The sequence below is a fragment of the Amblyraja radiata genome, chromosome 29, assembly GCF_010909765.2.
Source record: "Amblyraja radiata isolate CabotCenter1 chromosome 29, sAmbRad1.1.pri, whole genome shotgun sequence".
Lineage (NCBI taxonomy): Eukaryota > Metazoa > Chordata > Chondrichthyes > Rajiformes > Rajidae > Amblyraja > Amblyraja radiata.
Genome location: NC_045984.1, coordinates 3,721,955 through 3,745,574, shown reverse-complemented (window position 1 = coordinate 3,745,574; position 23,620 = coordinate 3,721,955). Strand labels below are relative to the sequence as shown.

Sequence of the window (23,620 nt, the reverse complement as noted above, 5' to 3'; positions counted from 1 at the left end):
ACTTTTCATTCAACATTACTTAGTAAGCCAGCAAGAATTGTCAACTTTTGAACTGTACCACCCCCTACTGGCCACTGCTGGGAAAGCAGGACATTAATCTGAACCAAGAGTGTATAAAACACAAAAAGCTGGAATAAACAGTGGGTCAAACAGCATCCCCAGAGAAAATAGGTAACGTTTCCGGTCGATACTCTTCTTCAGATTCATTGTGACACTTCCTCAGACACATCTTAAGTCTGAAGAAGGGTCTCGACCCAAATTCCTTTCTCCTCTGTAAATTGTTCCTAGTGTATAGGGAGTGGGTGAGAAATTTGTATAACATAGAACTGGCATGAATGGGTGATCGATGGTCGGCCATTACTCAGTGGGCCGAATGGCTTGTTTCTGTGCTGTATCTTAAACTAAACTTGGGCGGCACAGTGGCGCAGCGGTAGAGTAGCTGCCTCACAGCGCCAGAGACCCGGGTTCGATCATGACTACGGGTGCTGTCTGTATGGAGTTTGCACTTTCTCCCCATGACCTGCGTGGGTTTTCTCCAAGATCTTCGGTTTCCTCCCCCACTCCAAAGACGTACAAGTTTGTAGGTTAATTGGCTTGGTATAATTTTAAATTGTCCCTAACGTGTGTAGGATAGTGTAAAGGGACTGTCCCACTTAGACGACTCTTTAGGCGACTGCCAGGGACTAGTTTTAATGGAATTCACCTACGACACCTGGCAACAATCTTTGACAATACCTATGACAACCTACGACAGCAAAAATTGTCGCCACTGTCGGCAATTTATTTTTAACAAGTTGAATATTTTGCGGCAGTCGTCTGTAGGCCCTTAAGTGTGCAGGTGTCGTTGGTTGGTGCGGGCTCAGTGGGCCATAGGGTTTGTTTCTACGCTGTATCTCTAACATAACCTAAACTAAGTAAGTTTAGTAATGGGAGCTGACGCTTCATGTGTAATGTTACATCTTTCCATGGATTGCTCGAGTCTTGCTTCTCACAGTTACATACATAGAACATACAAGGCAACAAATGGCGCAACAGTGGAACTGCTGCCTCACAGCACCAGAGACCCCGGTTCCAACCTGACTATGGGTGCTGTCTGTACATAAATTTGCACGTTCTTCCTGTAACCACATGAGTTTTCAATAGTCTAGCTCAGCAGAATAACGGTAAAACGCAATTTCTAGACTCAACTCATTCTATTCTTGTAATAGCCCTGTCCCACTGTACGAGTTCATTCAAGAGCTCTCCCGAGTTTAAAAAAAATCAAACTCGTGGTAAGCGGATACGTCAGAGCTCGGGACGTCTCTTAGTGGCTTATAACGCTAACGGCAGGTACTCGGGAAATACGGTAAGTTCGGGAAGACATATTGAAAAATGTCCACGAGAGCCCCGAGTACCTACGAGCAGCCATTACCATAAATCTCCGAGTTCGAATCAGGGCAAACTCAGGAGAATGAACTCGAACAGTGGGACAGGGCTTTAACTTTCATATTTTTTAATATTTCATGCTAGAAACAAGCGTGGGGAGCCTTCAGGCCTCTTTTCAGAGCTGTAGGAAGAGGTTGAGCAGGCCAGTGTTTTATTCCATGGAGTGCAGGAGGATGAGGGATGATCTTATAGTGGTGTACAAAAGATTCAACAGGAATCTGAGGGGTAACTTATTCACACAAATGGTAGACAAAAAAGCTGGAGAAACTCAGCGGGTGAGGCAGCATCCATGGAGCGAAGGAATAGGTGATGTTTCGGGTCGAGACCCTTCAGTCTGAAGAAGGGTCTCGACCCGAAACATCACCTATTCCTTCGCTCCATAGATGCTGCCTCACCCGCTGAGTTTCTCCAGCTTTTTTGTGTACCTTTGAATTTTCCAGCATCTGCCGTTCTTTCTTAAACACACAAATGGTGGTGAGTGTACGGAACACGTTGCCGGAGGAGGTAGTTGAGGCAGGGACTATCGCAACGTTTAATTAGACAGGTACATGGATAGGACAGGTTTAGAGGGGTATGGTGGGACTAGTGTAGATGGGGCATTTTGGTCGGTGTAGGACTAGTGTAGATGGGGCATGTTGGTCGGTGTCGGCAAGTTGGGCCATCAGGCCTGTTTCAACACTTTATCACTCTATGACTTTCTCCTGAAAAATTTCTCCTGTAAAATTTGCAAATGGGGGAACCTTCCATCAGTGACCATCTGTTCTCCATTTACATGGCATTGGAGGATCAGCAAGCTTAGTTTAGTTTAGTTTAGAGATACAGAGCGGAAACAGGCCCTTCTGCGCACCATGTCCGGGCCGACAAGTGATCCCCGCATATTAACACTATCCTACTCACACTAGGGACAATTTTTATCACACTTTATCAAGCCAATTAACCTACAAACCTGTACATTTTTGGAGTGTGGGAGGAAACCGAAGATCTCGGAGAAAAACCCACGCATGTCACCCACCGGAAACGTTGCCTGTTTCCTTCGCTCCATAGATGCTGCTGCACCCGCTGAGTTTCTCCAGCATTTTTGTGTACCTTCGATTTTCCAGCATCTGCAGTTCCTTCTTAAAAACCTTCAACTCCTGCTGGTGTCAGTTTAACGTTGCATCTGAAAAAATGGTTCACCAATTCTGCAACAGTCCCCTCGACACTGGGACCTGGAATTTCCAACCGAGTCTCCACAGGGACATTTGATCACAGACCCATCTCTCTCAGAATCGGTGCTATCTGATCATCTACAGCTGGCCCTGACTATGTTGTTTAATATTCTATACACATTCTACACACATGTAAACATGCGTGCACACACACACACACAGAAAATCGACCATGGAAGGAAGCAGAGAGTGATGGTGGAAGGTTGCATCTCGGACTGGAGGCCTGTGACGAGTGATGTGCCTCAGAGTTCAGTGCTGGGCCCGTTACTGTTTGTCATCTACATCAATAATTTGGATTAGAACTCACATGGCAAGATTAGCAGGTTTGTAGATAGTACAACAGTGGGTGGTTTTGCAGTTAGTGAAGATGTTTGTGAAAAATTGCAGCAAGATATTGATCAGTTGGCCAGGTGGGCTGAGGAATGGTTGACGGAATTTAATAGAAAGAAATATGAGGTGTTGCATTTTGGGAAGTCTAACATGGGCAGGACCTACACAGTGAATGGTGGGGCTCTGGGGAGTGTTGTAGAGCAGAGGGATCTTGGAGTGCAGGTGCATGGTTCCTTGAAGGTGGAGGCGCAGGTAGATAGGGTGGTCAAAAAGGCATTTGGCACATTGGCCTTCATTAGTCAGAGTATTGAGTATAGAAGTTGGGAGGCCATGTGGCAGTTCTATAAGATGTTGGTGAGGCCGCATTTAGAGTATAGTGTTCAGTATACTGGGTAAATGCGCCGGGTGGCACCATCATCGATGGCAGCCTGTCTGTCTTTTCGTCATTTTTGTTATTTTTAAGGTGTTTTAAAAGTTTGTGTTATGTTCTCTGGTTTGTTTTATGTGGAGGGTGGGGGAGAGGGGAGGGAGAAACTTTTTTTCAATTTCTTACCTTGCCAGAGACGCGATTGTTTTCGGTATCTCCAGTCGCTCTGCGGCCTAACATCATGGAGCTGGCAGCCTTACTGGAGACTGACTTTGAGCCCCACCGCAGGGCCGTGGACTTACCATCGGAGCCTGCGATCCCTTGCCTGGGATCGACGCTCCAACCACGGCCTGCGGGTTTCACCATCGAGAAGCTTGCAGTCTTGGATAGAGACCGATGTCGGGAAGCTCCAAATGCTGCAGAAGGTTTAGACCAGCCCCCACCCGGGGTCAGATCGCCCGGCACGGGGGAGCTCAGATTCCCCCCGAAGTAGGAGCTTGATTGCCCGGACGCGGAGGGACGGACCGGCGGCTATGGGAGCCAAGATCGCCCCGTCAACGGGAGACTCGAGACCCCCGACCGCGGGAGAACGAAGAAGAGAAGAGATTGAACTTTTTTTTCACCTTCCATCACAGTGAGGAATGTGGAGGAGTCACTGTGGTGGATGTTTATGTTAAAATATATTTTGTGTGTTCTGTTGCTTTTTATTTGTATGACTGTATGGCATATCAAATTACTCATATGTTGCAAAACATAGTTGGCTAATAAAGTACGATTATGGTTATGATCATGAGTTCTGGGCATCACGTTATAGGAAAGATGTCAAAATGGAAAGGATACAGAGAAGACTTATGAGGATGTTGCCAAGACTCGAGGTTCTGAGCTACAGGAAGAGATTAAGTAGGCTGGGACTCTATTCCTTGGAGCGCAGGAGGATGAGGGGTGATCTTATAGAGGTGTATCTGATCATGAGAGGGATAGATTGGGTAGATGCTCAGAATCTCTTGCCTAGAGTAGGTGAATCGAAGGCCAGAGGACCAGAGTTTTAAGGTGAAGGGGAAAAGTTTTAATTGGAATCTGAGGGGTAACCTTTTCACACAAAGGGTGGTGGGTGCGTGGAACGAGCTGCCAGAGGAGGTAGTTGAGGCCGGGACTATCCCAATGTTTAAGAAACAGTTAGACAGGTACATGGATAGAACAGGTTTGGAGGGATATGGGCCAAAAGCAGGCAGGTGAGACTAGTGTAAATGGGACATGTTGGCCGGTGTGGGCAAGTTGGGCTGAAGGGCCTGATTCCACATTGTATGACTCTATGACCCATACACACACACACTAACATACAAACACACAATAAATGCACAAATGCACATGCGTGTACATCTGTGGGCACTTTGCTGGATTAACATTGTAAGGAATGCCTCAAATAAAAATGCATTCAACACTTTAGACTTTAGAGATACAGCGTGGAAACAGACCCTCTGGCCCACCGAGTCTGCACGAACCAGCGATTACCCTGTCCCACACTATCCTACACACTAGGGACAAATCACAATTTTTGCCAAAGCCAATTATCTTACAAAGTTGCACATCTTTGGACTATGGGAGGGAACCGAAGCACCCGGAGAAAACCCACGTGGTCCCAGGAATGTACAATCTCCACACAGACAGCACCGGAGGTCAGGATCGAACCTGGGTCTCTGGTGCTGTAGGGTAGCAACTCTACCACTGCGCAACTGTGCCACCCTAAACACACATACTCTCACAGACACACAATATATGAACAAATTCACATAGAAAATAGGTGCAGGAGTAGGCCATTCAGCCCTTCGTGCCAGCACTGCCATTCAATATGATCATGGCTGATCATCCAAAATCAGTACCCTGATCCTACTCCCCCCCTCCCCCCCATATCCCTTGATTCTGTTAGCCCTAAGAGCTAAATCTACCTCTCTCTTGAATACATGCAGTGAATTGGCCTCCACTGCCGTCTGTGGCAGAGAATTCCACAGATTCACAACTCTCTCTGGGTGAAAAGGTTTCTCCTCATCTCAGTCCTAAATGGCCTACCCCTTATTCTTAAACTGTGACCCATGGTCCTGGACTCCCCCAACATGGGGAACATTTTTCCTGCATCGAGCCTGTGCAACATGTTCATCTGTGGTCACATTGTAGAATTAACATCCAAAAGGGATTCCTCAAATAAAAATGCACTCAACACTGGGAGATGAAGTCCGACAAATGAAGACAGAAGCAATGCCACAACCTGTTGAAGGCCTGTCCTACTTGCCGATTTTCTCAGCGACTGCCGGCATCATTGACTGATGCATCACGTCACCGAATAATAGGCGGCGTGATGACGTATGAGGCGACGTGATGACCTATTCAAGTGTCGAAACATTTTTTTGGCGCCGCTGGTTTTTGAAATGTTCAAAATCTTTTGGCTACACTGATATGACGCCGGCAGTCGCCGAAAAAAATCAGCAAGTGGGACAGGCCCTTTAATATCTAGTCCTGGGAATGGTTGTTTACGACAGATGATTTAAGTGAAATGGCCATCTTCACTTGCATTTCTCTTTTAATTATGTGAAGCAACCACTGCAAAAATAAAGCTATCACAGAATATTTATTAATCAAAGTGCATTTTGTCTCACACGTGTCCACTGTTATACAGTAATACTTTGACATACAGTACATTGGTAATCTATATAGTATAGCCTCCATGACCACGACACACTTTTAACTAATAACATACGTACAATTCAAAATGAACATTGCTGATAAAGGTTCATTTTTTACATGGCTCAAACAGAAAACAGGTAATCACAAGATTTAATAAATAGTGCACAATAAACAGGCCCCTTGAAGGATTTACTAAAACCATCTATATTAACTTGTACTTAATGTGGCACCTTCCAATCGTCAAGTCTGCATTTACTTACTAGTTTTCATGCCAATTGTAAGTCTAAGGTTCGACTGTGGTTGGGGCCTGCTCCTCGGTATTGATAAGACTTTGTGAGCATGACGTCCCTTAAGCTTTTCTAGATCCAATATTGGCCCTTACAAGCAATGCAGGATTTCAATGGGCCAAACTAAGGATACACCCCATATCCTCATATGCTACATATGTGCCTGTAGTGTGGTACAAGTGAGACAAGGGCAAACAAGAGATTTAGGGTGGCACAGTGGCACAGCGGTAGAGTTGCTGCTTTACAGCGCCAGAGACCCGGGTTCGATCCTGACTATGGGTACAGTCTGTACAGAGTTTGTTCGTTCTCCCTGTGACCTGCGTGGGTTTTCTCCGGGTGCTTCGGTTTCCTCCCACACTCCAACGACATACAGGTCTGTCGGTTAATAGGCTTTGGTAAAAATTGTAAGTTTTCCCCAGTGTGTAGGATACTGCTAGTGTACGGGGTGATTGCTGGTTGGTGTGGACTCGGTGGGCCGAAGGGCCCGTTCCCACGCTGTATCTGTATCTCTAAACTAAACTGAACCACGCTTGATGAATATTTTCCCACGTCGTTCTGTGCCTGAACTTGCTTGCCTAATGATTGTACTTAGAGACAAAATGCTGGAGTAACTCAGCGGGACAGGCAGCATCTCTGGAGAGGAGGAATGGGTGGCGTTTCGGGTCGAGATCCTTCTTACTTTCTGCCTGCTACAATCACTAGTGTCTTCCACTTCCCGATCCCCTCCCCATTCAGGGGGGCTTGAAGCCGAGATGTGTCAGGGACCAGACTGTAAGTAGTGCATACATCACCACCACTCCATGTACCTAGGACGTGGTGACATTTGGGCCAGAGAATGGACAAGACCGCTGCAGTCACCATATGCTTTAACCAGTGAAAGCCAGCAACGCCGTGGTGCTATTGTGATGTCATAAGGAATAGGAGTAGAATTAGGCCATTCGGCCCATCAAGTCTACTCCGCCATTCATTCATGGCTGATCTATTTCTCCTAAACCCATTCTCCTGCCTTCTCCCCATAACCTGTGACACCCGTACTGTGCAGTTTGTAACGCTGATAGTTGATGTGTTCACACTTGATGCCAATAGTGTTTGAATCACAGTCCCAACACAAGTTTCTCGTCAAGAGGGATGTTCATGATTTCCCCTTCTCAAGGGAGAAGTCACTGGTCTTGACAATACAGGCGGATATCAGCATGGTCGGGGAGTCAATCGCTTCCTTTGGTTTGTTGAAGTTGCTGCCACTGGACTTGCTCTTGCTGTTGTCGCCAGTCGGCGCGATGGGCAGGCTTCTGGCCACACGGGAGCCCAGGAAACAGCAGCAGAGCAGCCTGAAGAATGCGCCCCGCATCTCGCGGCTGGTGAGGGTGTAGATGATGGGGTTCAGGGCAGAGTTGAGCACGGCCAGGGCCACGCACCAGTCCGCCTTGTACAGGACAGAGCACTGCTTGGGGCTGCAGGCTACGTCGAGCATCAGGAAGACAAAGAGGGGCGACCAGCAGGCGATGAAGACGCCCAGGACGATCATGACCGTGCGCAACAGCGCCATGGCCCGTTCTGACTGGGCGCCGTGAGGGCTTTTGCGCCCCGTGACCTTGCGGCCGCTGGAGTTGACCAGGCGGTAGATGCGGACGTACAGAATCACCACGGCCAGCAGGATTACGGTGAGGATGGTGACGCAGAAGGCCACGTAATGCTTGGCGTAGAGCGGCAAGATGGTGGAGCACCACGGGAGGTGGCCGATGCAGTTCCAGCCGGTGATGGGCAGGATTCCCAGAAGGACGGAGATAATCCAGCAAGCCCCCAGGAGCAGGAAGACGCGGTACTGCTTCTTGGAGTCGTAGGGCCGCATCTTCACCATGGTCATGTGTCGCTCGATGGCGATGGCCAGCAAGCTGAAAGTGGACGCGCACAGGGCGACGAACATGCTCCCCTCCCTGACGAACCATAGGTTCGGCGTCAGGGTGAGAGTCCGGTCACCGGACATCAGGATGTTGATCACATAAGCCACGCCGGCCAAGAGGTCGGACAGGGCAAGGTTGCCGATGAAGTAATACATCCGCGTGTGGAACTTCTTGTTCTTCCAAATGGCCACGAGGACCATCACATTCTCCACCACAATCAGTACACAAGCCAGGAGAATTATTACAATCTTAACTGTGGCAGAACCGCCCTTCACCCTCCTGTCCAACTTTCCGGAGTAGTTATAGTGTTGATTGATAATCTCATTCACTGGGAAATTATGGGCCAAAGACATCTCCACACCGGTTAGCATGGGCCCAATGGATCTGCTGGGCGTACTAAAGCATCTCGGACTTCAGAGAACGCAGTCAGCACATCGTACGCAAGGTGTCCTGTCCATGTTGGCCAGAGGGGGTTGTCCAATGTTACAATTGAAATCCTTCCGCTGTTGCTCCTGGCCTGAGGAGAGAGGTTTTAGACAAGGTTAGTTCAACTATTCAGAGAAAGTTAGTTCAATTGCGCAGGTTCACAACTACAGACGTTATAAGACCTACAAAGACGTACAGGTTTGTAGGTTAATTGGCTTGGTATAATTGTGTCACTGTAAAATTAAATCTAAACCTTTTTTTTAATTGTCCCAAGCGCGTGTAGAGTAGTGTTAATGTGCAGGGATCACTGGTCGGTACAGACTCGGTGGGCCGAAGGGCCTGTTTCCACGCTGTATCTCTCTAAACTTAACTAAACTAAGTAACGAGGAGAGTGGTAGCTGACAATTCAATGTTACATCTTTCCATGGATTGTTCGAGTCTTGCTTCTCACAGTGAGATATACATAGAACCTACAAGGTGGCACGGTGGCGCAGCAGTAGAGTTGCTGCCTTAACAGAGACCCAGGTTCGAACCTGACTACGGGTGCTGTCTGTACGGGGTTTGTACATTCTCCTCATGACCACGTGGGTTTTCTCCGGGTGCTCCGGTTTCCTCCCACTCTCCAAAGACGTGCAGGTTTGTAGGTTAATTGGCTTCTGTAAATTGACCCTAGTGTGTAGGGTAGTGCTAATGCACGGGGTGACTGCTGGTCGGCATGGACTCTGAGGGCCAAAGAGCCTGTTTCTGTGCTGCATCTCCAACGTCTGAAGTCTAAAGTAAAGACTTCAGAGGTTAGAGATAATGGGGAAAGTGGCTTCTGACACTCATGCTTAATATCACATCTTTACCTGGGTTGTTCTCATAGTTATATATGGTCTTGCTTCTCACAGTTATATACATAGAACATATGAGGAAACACAGTGGCGCAATAGTAGATCTACTGCCTCACAGAGCTAGATCTTGGGTGCTTTATGTGTGGAGTTTGCATGTTCTCTCTATAACCATGTGGGTTTCCTCCGGGTGCTCCGTTTTCCTCCCACATCCCAAAGACGTCCCAGAGATGTAGATTTATAGGTCTCTGTAAATTGCCCCTAGTGTGTAGGGAGTGGATGAGAAAGTGGGATAACTTAGAACTAGTGTGAACTAGGGTGATCGATGGCCGGCACGGACTCGGTGAGTTTTATTCCCCTCCCGGGATGAATAAAGTTTAAAATAAAGTCGTATCGTATCGTTTGTAGGTTAATTGGCCTCTGTAAATTGCCCCGAGTGTGTAAGGAGTGGATGAGAAGTAACGTACAACTAGTGTGAACGGGTGATCAATGGTCAGCATTAGGCTGTGGGCCGAGGAGCTTTATTCCAGTGTTTTGTGACCCAAGTCACAGAACTACATGAAATTTTCACATATTGTGTAAAACATTTATATAAATCGCCCCTGAAACTCGTCATGAACAAGACTTGCACATTTATATTAAATTAGAAGAAAACCGGAAAAATATCGGGTATTTTTAGTCCAGTCAAAGCACGTTTAACATTGAGTTGTCTGCCAGTTGGCCAATCATGCGCTTTGTTTCAGGCTAGCACACATCATAGCTGAGAGGGCTTCACTGATGCCTGTTTTACTGGAGATTCTGATGAAGGTTCTTTGTCGTGGAAACTTGCAGCAGGGTAATTGAATTTAGTGAGAAAAGCATTAAGAAGTCTGAAAAATGTGCAGCTAAGTGGGTAGGTGGAAGAAAGTCTTGAAAGCAAAGTCCCAGCTGAGATGCTGCAACACAAAGTTGTGAAACTTTGTGAATCAACTCAAACTGAAAGGTAAGATCTAAAGTCTGAATTTATGAAAATTAATCTGTATGGACTTTAATTAATTTAATTGCACCCTTTATAATGTGAAAAAATGAGATTTGGAGGCTGTACATTCACTCATTCACTCATTCATTCATTCATTCATTCATTCATTCATTCATTCACTCACTCACTCACGCACTCACTCACTCACTCACTCACTCACTCATTCATTCATTCATTCATTCACTCATTCATTCATTCATGAAGTTGAGGGCCTAAACTATATGTATCAATAACAAGGTAAATTAAACATTTTCACTAATGCCAGCTTGTTGTAGAGTAATAAGTCTTAATCTTCTAATCTCGGAGCTGCCTGCGATAACTTACCGGGAAAAGGTGCTCCGATCGCGGGAGTGAAGCCGTGGTCTCAATTAAAAAGCGGCCGATTTGCGAACGCGGAGCCGCGGATCTTCTCCGCGGGCGGGGGGGGGTACATAGTGCCGTCCGTAGCGGCCGTTTCCAGGAAAACGGAGGAATATATCTATCTGGAATATATATAGGTATAATAATATATTATATTATTATACCTATATTACTATCTGGAATATATATAGGTATAATAATATATAATATTATTATTCCTATATTACTATCTGGAATATATATAGGTATAATGATATATAGTTTAAATGGACTGCAACATGGAAATAGGCTGCCCATCGTGTAATATGGGCATTGGACACTAGATGGCGCTTACTTTCCCGATCTCATTTTCTAATTAGTTTAATTAATTAATGTGCAACATTCGGCAATGACGAGTTATGACTTCCTTCTCAATTATATCTATCTATATTTAAAACTGTGTGTGTGTGTGTGTGTGTGTTTCTGCCTGTCTTGTGGTTGCCAGCCTGTGGGTGCCAGCCTTTGATTCGTTGCTATGCCAACACCAGACCCACAAACGCTCAGATTTTTTCCATTTCGGTAGAGATTTCACTTTTCATTACAAGTATCCACTCCTCATTAAATTTCGTCGTGTTATAACGGCATTTAAAAACAGCCGCACTGCTGAGTGCTCGAATCTTCAGTTAGAGGACCACGTCTCCCGTGGGGGCTACGGATAGGGAACGGCTGCGTTGGGGGAGCAGATCTGCACTAGGTCTAGTTTCATCTAAATCTGTGGCAAATTTCATGTAGTTTGGTGACTTGGGTCACGAAAACTGATTTCTGGACACATTTTTGATGCTCGGCCCACAGCCTACATGGACTCTAAACTAAACAAAAATAGTACAGCACAGGAAAAGGTCCCTCAGCCCATCATATCTGTACTAACCATGATGCCAAATTAAAAGCTGCCCTCCCTCCATTCTCTACATATGTATAAGCCTCATAAATGCCACTATTGTTGTTGCCTTCACCACCAACCCTGGCAGCGCGTTCCATGCACCACTCTACGGTAAATGGTCATCAAATCTAGTGTGTTAAAGATAGTGTCAAAACCTCAAGCAACATCTCCTATGAAGGATTCTCCGTAGATCTGACCAAAATTCTCCATCGACCAGCGCTGGCCAGAGGAGGCAGGTACTGTAACAGATTTAAAAGACACGTATACAGATACATGCATAGATGGTTTCGATGGATGTGGGCCAAACACAGGCAAATGGGACTTGTTTAGATGGAGCATCTTGGTCAGTGTGGACCAGGGTGCTCCATCTAACCCCCCCACCCCCCCCCCCCCTCCTCCAAAGATGGGTCTTGACCCAAATCGTCACCTATCCATTTTCTCCAGAGATGCTGCCTGGCCTGCTGAGTTACCTCAGCATTTGTGTCTTTCACTCCAAAGACCTTTGTAAGCCATTCCCCCAACTCTAATCAAAGCAACATTTCAGTCCCCCATCTCTCCAATACTTTTTTTTTTTTTTTTTTATATTTTATTTTATTAGAAGTAAGTACAGTCATATTGCACCAAAGTGCCTAATATATATTTTCATAATACATTTTATGTACAACTTCTTTTTTTTTTTTGTTACACTGAAAAAAGATTAGAATAAGAAAAAGAAGTTAGATAGTAAAGGATAGAAAGATGTGAAATATATAGTGTGTGAAAAAAGAAAACGAGTAAATGAAGAAAGTTGAGAGAGAGAATAGAGAAAAGAAAATAAAATAAAAAAGAAAAGGAGATCATTATTTATAATCTTGACCAACCCTCGTCCAGTCCTGAAACAGTTATTTTTTACAATTGTGTTGCACCATATGATTCCAAAAAAACGACGAATGGAGACCAACTCGTTATGAATTGGTCTGATTTATCCATTAGGAGGAATCGCATTTCCTCAAGATGAGCGGTGTCCAACATACTTGCAATCCACATTTTAAGCGTTGGTATTGCTGTACCCTTCCAAAATTTAAGAATTTATTTTTTTGCTATCTCCAATACTTTTAATGTATAGTTAACAATATGTTCAAATACAATAAAAAAATCACTTGCTTTATTTCTAAGTGTTTTTAAGATGGCTTGCAGGAACACCCAGGAGATTAATCTTTTATTTATGGAGGTGATACTAAGATAGACGGTGTTATCAAGCTGGAAAGGATGCAGATTTACGAGGATGTTGCTGGGACTGTCCTTGTAAGTGAAGTCCCTTCTATTAGGTAAATATTTATCAAACCTTTCCAGCTCCCTCTCCACACAACCCTCCTGTGGCAATGGTGGCACGACGGCATAGCAGCAGAGTTGCAGTCTTACAGTGCCAGAGACCCGGGTTCAATCCTGACTACGGGTGCTGCCTGTACGGAGTTTGTACGTTCTCCCCATGACCTGCGTGGGTTTTCTCCGAGATCTTCGGTTTCCTCCCACACTCCAAAGACGTACAGGTTAATTGGCTTCTGTAAAAATGTCTCTCGTGTGTGTGTGTAGGATAGTATTAATATGTGGGCTGAAGGGGCTGATTCCCTATTTAATTATCTCTTTAATTAATAAACCAAACTAAATTAGAGACTAGAATTGGAGGGAATATGGTATCAGAGGTACAGCTGACCAAAACTTATGGTCAAACCATTCCAGTTTATTGTCCACACAGTCGTCTTGCTTTACAACTCTGAGTCTCTGTTTATGATGTCCAGAATCATCAGCATCTTTCTAAATGTTTTCTCAAAGTCTCTTCTCAATTGTATGGGATGACCAGATAATCTGCTCTTCAGCTGCGAGTTGAGAGATGACTACAGGCCAGAAACCTAGGTAGCAGCACCTTCATCTTAGTGCATAGAATGAAGAACATAGAACATGTGTAGGAAGGAACAGCTGATGCTGGTTTAAACCGAAGATAGACACAAAAAGCTGGAGTAACTCAGTGGGACAGGCAGCATCTCTGGAGAGAAGGAATGGTGATGTTTCGGGTTGAGACTCTTCTTCAGATGGACATAGAGCAGTACAACACAGGAACCAGCCCGATGACCCACAATGTCCGTGCCGAACATGATGCTTAGATAAACAAATCTCATCTGCCTGCACATGGTTCAAATCCCTCCACATCCATGTGCCTGTCCAAAGGTTTCTTCAACGTCACCATCATATCTGCCTCCACCACCACTCCTGGAAGTACGTTCCATGCACCCACCAGTGTCAGAATGTGACCTGTATATCTACTTTAAACTTCCCCCCTCTCACATTAAAGCAAAGCCCTCTAGTCTTTGATATTCTCACCTTGGGGGGAAAAGGCTCTGGCTGTCAACCCTATCTATGAAGCTCATTATTTTATATACTTCTTTCAGGTTTCACCTCAACCTCCAGAGAAAACAACCCATGTACCAGTCTCTATGTTCTATAGGGCAGAGCTTTCAGGTGAAAGGAACAAGGATTCAGGGAAATGTGTGGGCCAAGTTATTTTAGACTGAGGGAGATGGGTGCCTGGAAAACCTGCTGCCAGGGGTGGTGGTAGACACAGATATGATAGTGGTGTTTAGGAGGCGTTTAGACAGGCACATGATGCAGGGAATGGAGGGATATGGATCACATGCAGGAAGATGAGATAAGTCTATCTTGGCATCATGTTCGGCCCAGTTACTATGGGCTACATGGCCTGTTCCTATGTTGTACTCTTCTATGTTCTAAGTTCTATGAAGTAAAACACAAAGTTCTGGAGTAACTCAGTGGCTCAGGAGGGAATAGGCAGACAAAGTTTTGGGTCAGGACCCCTCTTTAGACTTTAGAGATACAGCGTGGAAATAGGCCCTTCGGCCCACTGAGTCACGCCGACCAGCAATCATCCCGTACGCTAACACTATCTTAAACACGAGGGACAATTTACAGTTTTTAACCAAAGCCAATTACTCTACAAACCTGCACGTCTTTGGAGTGTGGGAGGAAACTGGAGCACCCGGAGAAAACCCACATGGTCATGGGGAGAACATACAAACTCCATACGGACAGCACCCGCAGTCAGGATTGAACCCTGGTCTCTGGCACTGTAAGGCAGCAACTCTACCGCTGCGCCACTATGCCGCCCAAGTCTAATTGCAACAGGGGTTGTTGTAGATTGTAGATCGTACTAACAATATGAAGTAACTCCTGCAGCCTCTGAAAGCAGTAAAGTGGTGGTTATTTTTTTTGGGTGTGGACACATTGTTGGAACAAATGTTAGATCAAGGGGCCCACACTCGAGGAGCTAACAACCTTTAATCTTTTCAGATGCAAAACAGCCTGCTCTATCGCTACTGGTTTATTCCAGATTTAATGTTCCATTACAACTCGCCTCTGCTTCACAACACCGACAATTTCCCAAATTACACCTTCTGAAACAGAGGAATTCAAAGCCACAAACCAAAGTAGATATTATGCAACGATGTTGGAACTGGGACAAGTTCAACTTCAGTAAATGCGATATGACTTTCAGTCAAGGCTGGGTGACACTGCTCTGCTATTCTAAAAGTATTTCAACACAGCAGTAATCCAAATATTGTCGTTGGCTGTTCACATCATGTTAGAGATACCCATTTACACCACAAAAAACTACATAATCTGGCAAAAATAATAAAATACTGCGGTGGGTGGCACAGTGGCGCAGCGGTAGAGTTGCTGCCTTACAGCACCAGAGACCCTGGTTCGATTCTGACCACGGATGCTATCTGTGTGGAGTTTGTACGTTCGCCCCATGAACACATGGGTTTTCTCTGGATGTTCCGGTTTCCTCCCACACTCCACAAAGACATACAGGTTTGTAGGTTAATTGGCTTCTGTAAAATTGTAAATTGTCCCTAGTGTGTAGGATAGTGCTAGTGTACGGGGTGATCGCTGGTCGGCATGGACTAGGTTGGCCCAAAGGGGCCTGTTTGAAGGTGAAAAAGGTGGATTTATTATGGGGAGCAAGGAAATGGCAGATGCGTTGAACAGGTACTTTGGATACGTCTTCACTAACGAGGTCACAAACAATCTTCCTGATATAGTAGTGGCCAGAGGATCTGGGATGACAGAGAAACTGAAGGAAATCCACATTAGGCAGGAAATTGTATTGGGTAGACTGATGGGACTGAAGGCTGATAAATCCCCAGGGCCTGATGTTCTACATCCCAGGTTACTTAAGAAATTGTGGACGCATTGGTGATAATTTTCCAATGTTCAAAAGATTCAGGATCAGTTCCTGTGGATTGTAGGGTAGCTAATGTTATCCCATTTTTTAAGAAAGGCGAGAGAGAAAAAACAGGGAATTATAGACCAGTTAGCCCGACATCGGTGGTGGGGAAGATGCTGGAGTCAATTATAAAAGATGAAATAGCAGCACATTTGGATAGCAGTAACAGGATCGGTCCGAGTCAGCATGGATTTACGAAGGGGAAATCATGCTTGACTAATCTTCTGGAAATTTTTGAGGATGTAACTGGGAAAATTGACAAGGGAGAGCCAGTGGATGTGGTGTACCTGGACTTTCAGAAAGCATTTGATAAGGCCCCACATAGGAGATTAGTGGGCAAAATTAGGGCACATGGTATTGGGGGTAGAGTGCTGATATGGAAAGAAAATTGGTTGGCAGACAAGAAACAAAGAGTAAGGACTAATGGGTCCCTTTCAGAATGGCAGGCAGTGACTAGTGGGGTACCGCAAGGCTCGGTGCTGGGACCGCAGCTATTTACAATATACATCAATGATTTAGATGAAGGGATTCAAAGTAACATTAGCAAACTTGCAAATGACACAAAGCTGGGTGGCAGTGTGAACTGTGAGGAGGATGCTATGAGAATGCATAGTACAACAGGATCTGAGGGTCCTTGTTCATCAGTCAATTAAAGTAAGCATGCAAGTACAGCAGGCAGTGAAGAAAGCGAATGGCATGTTGGCCTTTATAACAAGAGGAGTTGAGTATAGGAGCAAAGATGTATAGGGCCCTAGTGAGACCACACCTGGAGTACTGTGTGCAGTTTTGGTCCCCTAATTTGAGGAAGGACATTCTTGCTATTGAGGGAGTGCAGCGTAGGTTTACAAGGTTAATTCCCAGGATGGCGGGACTATCATATGCTGAGAGAATGGAGCAGCTGGGCTTATATGCTCTGGAGTTTAGAAGGATGAGAGGGAATCTTATTGAAACATATAAGATTGTTAAGGGTTTGGACACGCTAGAGGCAGGAAACATGTTCCTGATGTTGGGGGAGTCCAGAATCAGAGGCTACAGTTTAAGAATAAAGGGTAAGCCATTTAGAACGGAGTCGAGGAAACACTTTTGCTCAAAGATTTGTGAGTCTGTGGAATTCTCTGCCTCAGGTGGAGGCCTTGGTTACTTCCAAGAGAGAGCTAGATGGAGCTCTTAAAGATAGCTCAAGGTGTCAAGTGATATGGGGAGAAGGCAGGAACGGGGTACTGATTGGGGATGATCAGCCATGATCACACTGAATGGCGGTGCTGGCTTGAAGGGCTGAATGGTTAGATACATGATAAGGAAATAATGTTTAGTGCCAGATAAAGCCAGTAAACTCTGATCAAAAATAGTCCGAGGGTCTCCAATGGGGTAGATAGTAGTTCAGGACTGCTCACTGGTTGTCGTAGGATGGTTCAGTTGTCTGCTAACAGCTGGGAAGAAACTGTCCCTGAATATGATGGTGTGCGTTTTCAGACTTCCATACCTTTTTGCCCGATGGGAGAGGGGAGAAGAGGGAGTGGCCAGGGTGCGACCCGTCTTTGATTATGCTGCTGGCCTTGCCGAGGTCAACTCAATGAAGAATTACCCCAGCCTCATTAATATACTTATCTCTGACAGCTTCACACGACAGGCTGTTGAAATTAGCTGGAATTTGAAGAATCAATGTATAAAATGTAGGAGGTACACAAAAATGCTGGAGAAACTCAGCGGGTGCAGCAGCATCTATGGAGCACAGGAAATAGGCAACGTTTCGGGCCGAAACGTTGCCTATTTACTTCGCTCTATAGATGCTGCTGCACCCGCTGAGTTTCTCCAGCATTTTTGTGTACCTTCGATTTTCCAGCATCTGCAGTTCCTTCTTAAACATATATAAAATGTAGGAGTTCCACACACACTCACTAACTCTGTCCTGTTGGTGGCACAGTAGCCTAGCAGGAGAGTTGCTGCCTTACAGGGCCAGGGACCCGGGTTCAATCCAGACTACGGTTGTTGTCTGTACGGTAATTGGGCATTCTCTCCGTGACCGTGTGGATGGTCATGAGATCATAAGTGACAGGAGCACAATTAGGCCATTCGGCCCATGAAGTCTACTCCGCCATTCAATCATGGCTGATCTATCTCTCCATCCTAACCCTATTCTCCAGCCTTCTCCCCTTAACCTCTGACACCCGTACTAATCAAGGTTTCCTCCCACATTCCAAAGGCGTGCAGGTTTGTAGGTCAATTGGCCTCTGTAAATGGATGCTAGTCTGTAGGACAGAACTAGTGTACGGGGTGATCACTAAGTAGGCCACTCGAAGGGCCGAATGGACTACTCCTGCACCTATTTTCTATGTTTCTATCACTGGTCAGCATGGACTCGGTGGGCTGAAGAGCCTGCTCAAGCTGTACTACAGTATATAGATACACGATAAGGGAATAACGTTCACTCCACAGTTGCTGCCCCACCCGTTCTTTTGCTCAAGACTCCAGCAGCTGCAGTCTCTTGGGTCTCTCGCCAACATCATCAAAGACCCACACCATCCTGGCCACACACTCATCTCTCCGTTGCCATCGGGAAGAAGGTACTGGAGCTTGAAATCTGCAACATCCAGGTTCAAGAACAGCTTCTTCCCCACAGCCATCAGGCTATTAAACACAACTTCAAACAAGCTCTGAACAATAACAGCCTATTATTACTATTGCACTTTATCTGTTTATTTATTGTGTATATATGGTCTATGGTATATAGACACACTAACTTTTATCTCCTGTTCTGTATTATGTTTAAGTATTGTATTGTGCTGCAGCAAGCAAGAATTTCATTGTCCTATCTGGGACACATGACAATACAACTCTTGACTCTCTCGTTTAATATTCATATCCACTTATTTATTCAATTTAAAATCAATATATCAGTGGAATGACAGCATCATAGAGAACAGCATTCCCTACTTTCCCAATTCGCCCTTCATTTATTAAAATCAATATTCTTCCATGAAATTACAACTAATTTATAACAATGAGTAATTAGACAGGTACATGGACAGGATAGTTTTAGAGGGATGTGGGCCAAACGCAGGCAGGTGGGACTAGTGTAGATGGGACAGGTTGGTCGTTGTGGTTAAAGTTGGGCCAAAGGGCCTGTTTCCACACTGTAATGAGTATGATCAGAAAGGGCATCATTGACTGTAAACTGCTTTGGATGTCCAGAATTCTTACAATGCAAATCTTTATTTCTTTCTTCTTCATCTAATTCTCCATTGTTTGACACAGTAGGGATACGAGCCCATGCTATAAAGCCAACCAGTCAAGTCTGAAGGAGGGTTCTCTGTCGAGACGTCACCTATCCATTCCCTGCACAGATGCCGCCTGACCCACTGAGTTACTCCATCACATGGTATTTTGAACCGGCTGTTCTGCCGTTTTAATCATCCCAACTCCCACTTGTCTGAATTCATAGGATTTTCACTCAATTACTAATGCCACAGGGGAACCACAATTGTTAGTCAACTCACTTCTAATAAAATTCCAACTATTCTCACAGTGCAACCAACACCCGAAATAGATTTAAAAGCCAACGGAATGATTTGTCCAACTAGAGAGCAGTCCTGAACTACTATCTACCTCGAAGATAAACACCAAATGCTGGAGTAACTCAGCGAGACAGGCAGCATCTCTGGAGAGAAGGAATGGGTGACGTTTCGAGTCAAGTCCCTTCTTCAGACTCCTATCTACCTCATTGCTAACCCTCAGACTATCTTTGATCGGACTTTACTGGCTTTATCTTGCACTAAAAGTTACTCACATTATTCCCTTGATCATGTATCTGTACAGTGCGGGCGGTTCGATTGTAATCATGTCTTGTCTTTTGTTGACAGGTTAGCACGCAGCAAAAGCTTTTCACTGTACCTCGGTACATGAGACAATAAACTCAAAGTCTTTAAAGTTTTAACTGATAACCTGATTCATTGACATAGCCATGCAATAAATACAAACATTTGTGCATAAGATTCTGAGGGGATTAGGTAGGGTGAACGCACAACAGCTTTTATAGCCTGAACTATAGGGAGAGGTTTGGCAGGGTAGGACTTTGTTCCTTGGTACGCAGGAGGCTGAGAGATGATCTAATAGAGGCGTAGAAAACCACGAGAATTGGGAGGGTGAATGGCCAGCGCAGGGGAATCAAAAGCAAAGGACATAGGTTTATGGTGAGAGGGGAAAAATTTAATAGGAACCGGTGGGGCAACTTTTATTTACACAAAGGGTGGTGGATAAGGAATGAGCTGCCAGAGGGCGTAATTGAGGTAGGTGCGATCACAACATTTAAAAAACATTTCGACAGGATAGAATGGGCAGGAGGGACTAGTGTAGATGGGGCATGTTGGCCGGCGTGGGCAAGTTGGGCTGAAAGGCCCATTTCCACACTGTGTGACTTTATGACAGAAAGCATTTTATCGGGATGCATCACAGCATGGTTTGGGAACAGCTCCATCCAAAACGGCAAGAAATCGCAGAGAATTATGGCCGTAGCCATACACAGCACACACCCATCCCCCTTCTCTTGACTCCATTTTTTTTTCTGCAGAGATGCTGCCTGTCCCACTGAGTTTCTCTGGCATTTTGTGTCCATCTCCCTTCCATTGATTCTATGTCCACTTCACTCTGTCTTGGCAAGGCCAGCAGCATAATCAAGGACGAGTCTCACCCCATTATCTCCCGCTTCTTCCCTCCCCCATCAGGCAAGAGATACAGAAGTGTGAAAACGCACACCTCTAGATTCAGAGACAGTTTCTTCCCAGCTGTTATCAGGCAACTGAACCATCCTATCAACAACTAGAGAGCTGTCCTGAGCTACCATCTACCTCATTGGAGACCCTCAGGCTATCTTCAATCGGACTTTATCTTGCACTAAACGTTATTCCCTTTATCCTGTATCTGTACACTGTGGACGGCTTGATTGTAATCATGTATAGTCTTTCCGCTGACTGGATAGCACGCGACAAAAAAGCTTTTCACGGTACCTCGGTACACGTGACAATAAACTAAACAAAATTAAATGAAATTAACCACCAGGGCCAATTCCCCAGTCCAGCATTTTTGTCAAGGATAGGTGTCCACAGCTGGACTGGAAATGAGGAACCTTTAGTCCGTGTTTAAGAAAGAATTGCAGATGCTGGAAGGGTCTCGACCCGAAATGTCACCTATTCATTCGCTCCATAGTTGCTGCCACCCGCTGAGTTCCTCCAGCATTTTTGTCAACCTTTGGTCCGCGGAGAGTTTGTGATTGGAGTACACACCATCCCAGTCACTGTTGCGAAGATAGACACAAAATGCTGGAATAACCCGGTGGGTCCAGCCGGCAACATCTCTGGAGAAGAGGAAGAGGTGGGGTTTCGGGTCGAGACCCTTCATCAGACTGAGAGTCAGGGAGGGGGACACTAGAGGTACGGGAAGGTACAGAACAAAGCAGAGCCTGCATCGATGTCTCAGGAAATGCGGAGCCCACAATGGTCCATTGTTGGCTGGGGACAAGGTGATAATGAAGGAACATAAATGGTAAAATTAGTGAAAAGACCAGGGTGGGGAGGGTCGGAGAGAGGGGATGCAAGGATTATTTAAAGTTAGAGAAATCAATACTCATACCACTGGGTTGTAAGATGCCCAAACAAAATATGAGGTGCTGTTCCTCCAATTTGCGTGCAGCCACCTTCGTTACCACACAATCTAGAAACTGTCCCTTTCCTCCTCACCAATATTCCAATTAATTCCCATTGAATTCAATGGGCAAGAACACAGACCCACACAAACACAAAACAACAAGTATGTTTGCTGGTCATCCACCACTTGACTTGCATTACTTGTGACCGTGGCAAGGGTAAGTTTGTGGTGTCATAAGAGCAGAATGAGGCCATTCGGCCCACCGAGTCTACACCACCATTCAATCCCGGGTGGGTATGTGGGTGTGAATGATCACAAACCACTGCTGGTCAGCAAATCAACTCCGGTTTCTGGTCTCTAACCTCACCCCCTCTAACTTCCCCTTATCATTAGTTACTCTTTCTTTGGGTATTTTTTCCCTCTGCCAGTCTGAAGTAGTCCCGACCAGAACCGTCACCTATCCTGCTCTCCAGAGACGCTGCCTGACCCGCTGAGTTACTCTAACACTTTGAGTCCTTTTGTGGATTAACCAGTAACTAGTCTTCATTCTTTGCTACATTCTACATTTTTCCCTTTGCTGTTTTCCACATTGACCTGCCCTGTTGAGTCCGTGTTCATTTCTAGTGCTGCCTCGAAACTTCTGCCTCAATTTAGAGTCTCTCTCGTCTCAGTTGTGTGTTGTCGTTTCTTCACCACTGGCTCTGTGTCCTTTTTCCAGGTCTGCATCTCACTGCCTCAATCCAACTGGTGTGTTTGTCAGTACCTTGAGCGTTTGTCAGTGTGTGTGAGTGTGTGGCTGTCCCCTGGTTTTCACTGTGTATGTGTTTCCCCGGGTTTTTGCTATGTGTGTGTGTGTCTTTATCCTTATTTTTGCTGTGTGTGTGTGTGTCTCTCTTTCTATTCCCTATTTTTGTACAGTGTGTGTGCCCTGGTTTTCACTGTGTTTCTGTGTCCCGGTTTTTTTTTTGCTGTGTGTGTGTTTTCTCTGGGTAACTCTGCATCTTTCTTTCTCATTTATAGTCTGTATCGCTGTCTAAAAATATTAATCTCTGCAGGCAGTAATTTTATCCACGAGCTGTAACCTAATGTAAATATTCCGTTCACACCCTTCATGGAAACTATTGGATTTCTTACACACGCTTCAAGCTGATAAAGCAGCGCGGTTGAAAGGCAAAGAATTGCTCGCACTCTGATGTGCTGAACTTAACTTACAGAAAAGTATTTAAAGTTGCAGATACAACGCTCGTCCCTCCACTACATCCAGCGACGGCGAGGTGTCCTTGTACAGTGTTCGGGTACAAACACAGACGCTTCAGATAGTTCAGTGGGCGAAGCTGGGCTGCTGAACGCTTCTCTCCAGCCTGTGAAAGCGTGCACTGAATCCCTTCTACAAGAGACAGCAAGCAGCCAGCTCTTTATTCCGTCCGGGAGTTTCAGTGTGGAGGCGGGAAGTAACCCTGCCCATCAATCCTCAATCCACTTATCAAAGTACACCCAGTCCTGAGGACACCGAGGCATAAATGACCGCGTCGAACCCATCCATGCCTAGAATAATAATTAACTTGCCTCGCTCTGTTTTCGATGTGAATGTTTGTGTAGGAAACGAAAGCGCACTTCCTCCAGCATAACATTTGGGGACGAGAAAGCTTCACGCACTTTGCAACTTCGACACCAGTTCAGTTTAGTTTATTTGTTACATGTACCGAGGTACACTGACAAGCCTTTGTGGCGTGCTATCCAGTCAAGGCACCAGATTCCAAATATGTAGGAAGGAACTAAAGATGCTGCTGGTGCAAACCAGTGATTCCCAACCTGGGGCCATAACCATGGCAAATTTCAAGGGGGGCCACAGGTTCAATGGAGGGGGCCACAGGGCTACCATCCTGTTGCCTCTTAAATTTCAGTTCTAATAAATTTCAATAAAATGTAGTTGAAATATATTTTTGAA

At 45.4% G+C, this 23,620-nt stretch overlaps 1 protein-coding gene across 1 annotated transcript; it reads right to left on the bottom strand.

Moving 5' to 3' along the window:
* Positions 1-5,934: 5,934 nt before the first annotated feature.
* Positions 5,935-23,353, bottom strand: LOC116989257 (sphingosine 1-phosphate receptor 3-like). The gene is made up of 2 exons (XM_033046450.1): positions 22,885-23,353; positions 5,935-8,714 (listed from the first exon to the last, which is right to left on the bottom strand). Exon 2 carries the CDS (start codon positions 8,566-8,568, stop codon positions 7,429-7,431), a length of 1,140 nt encoding a protein of 379 aa, XP_032902341.1. The 5' UTR covers positions 8,569-8,714; positions 22,885-23,353; the 3' UTR covers positions 5,935-7,428.
* Between the last annotated feature and the right edge of the window lie 267 nt (positions 23,354-23,620).

Coding starts and splice junctions, on each gene's coding strand:
- LOC116989257 (XM_033046450.1), bottom strand. CDS start 8,568: ATGCTAACCGGTGTGGAGATGTCTTTGGCCCATAATTTCCCAGTGAAT.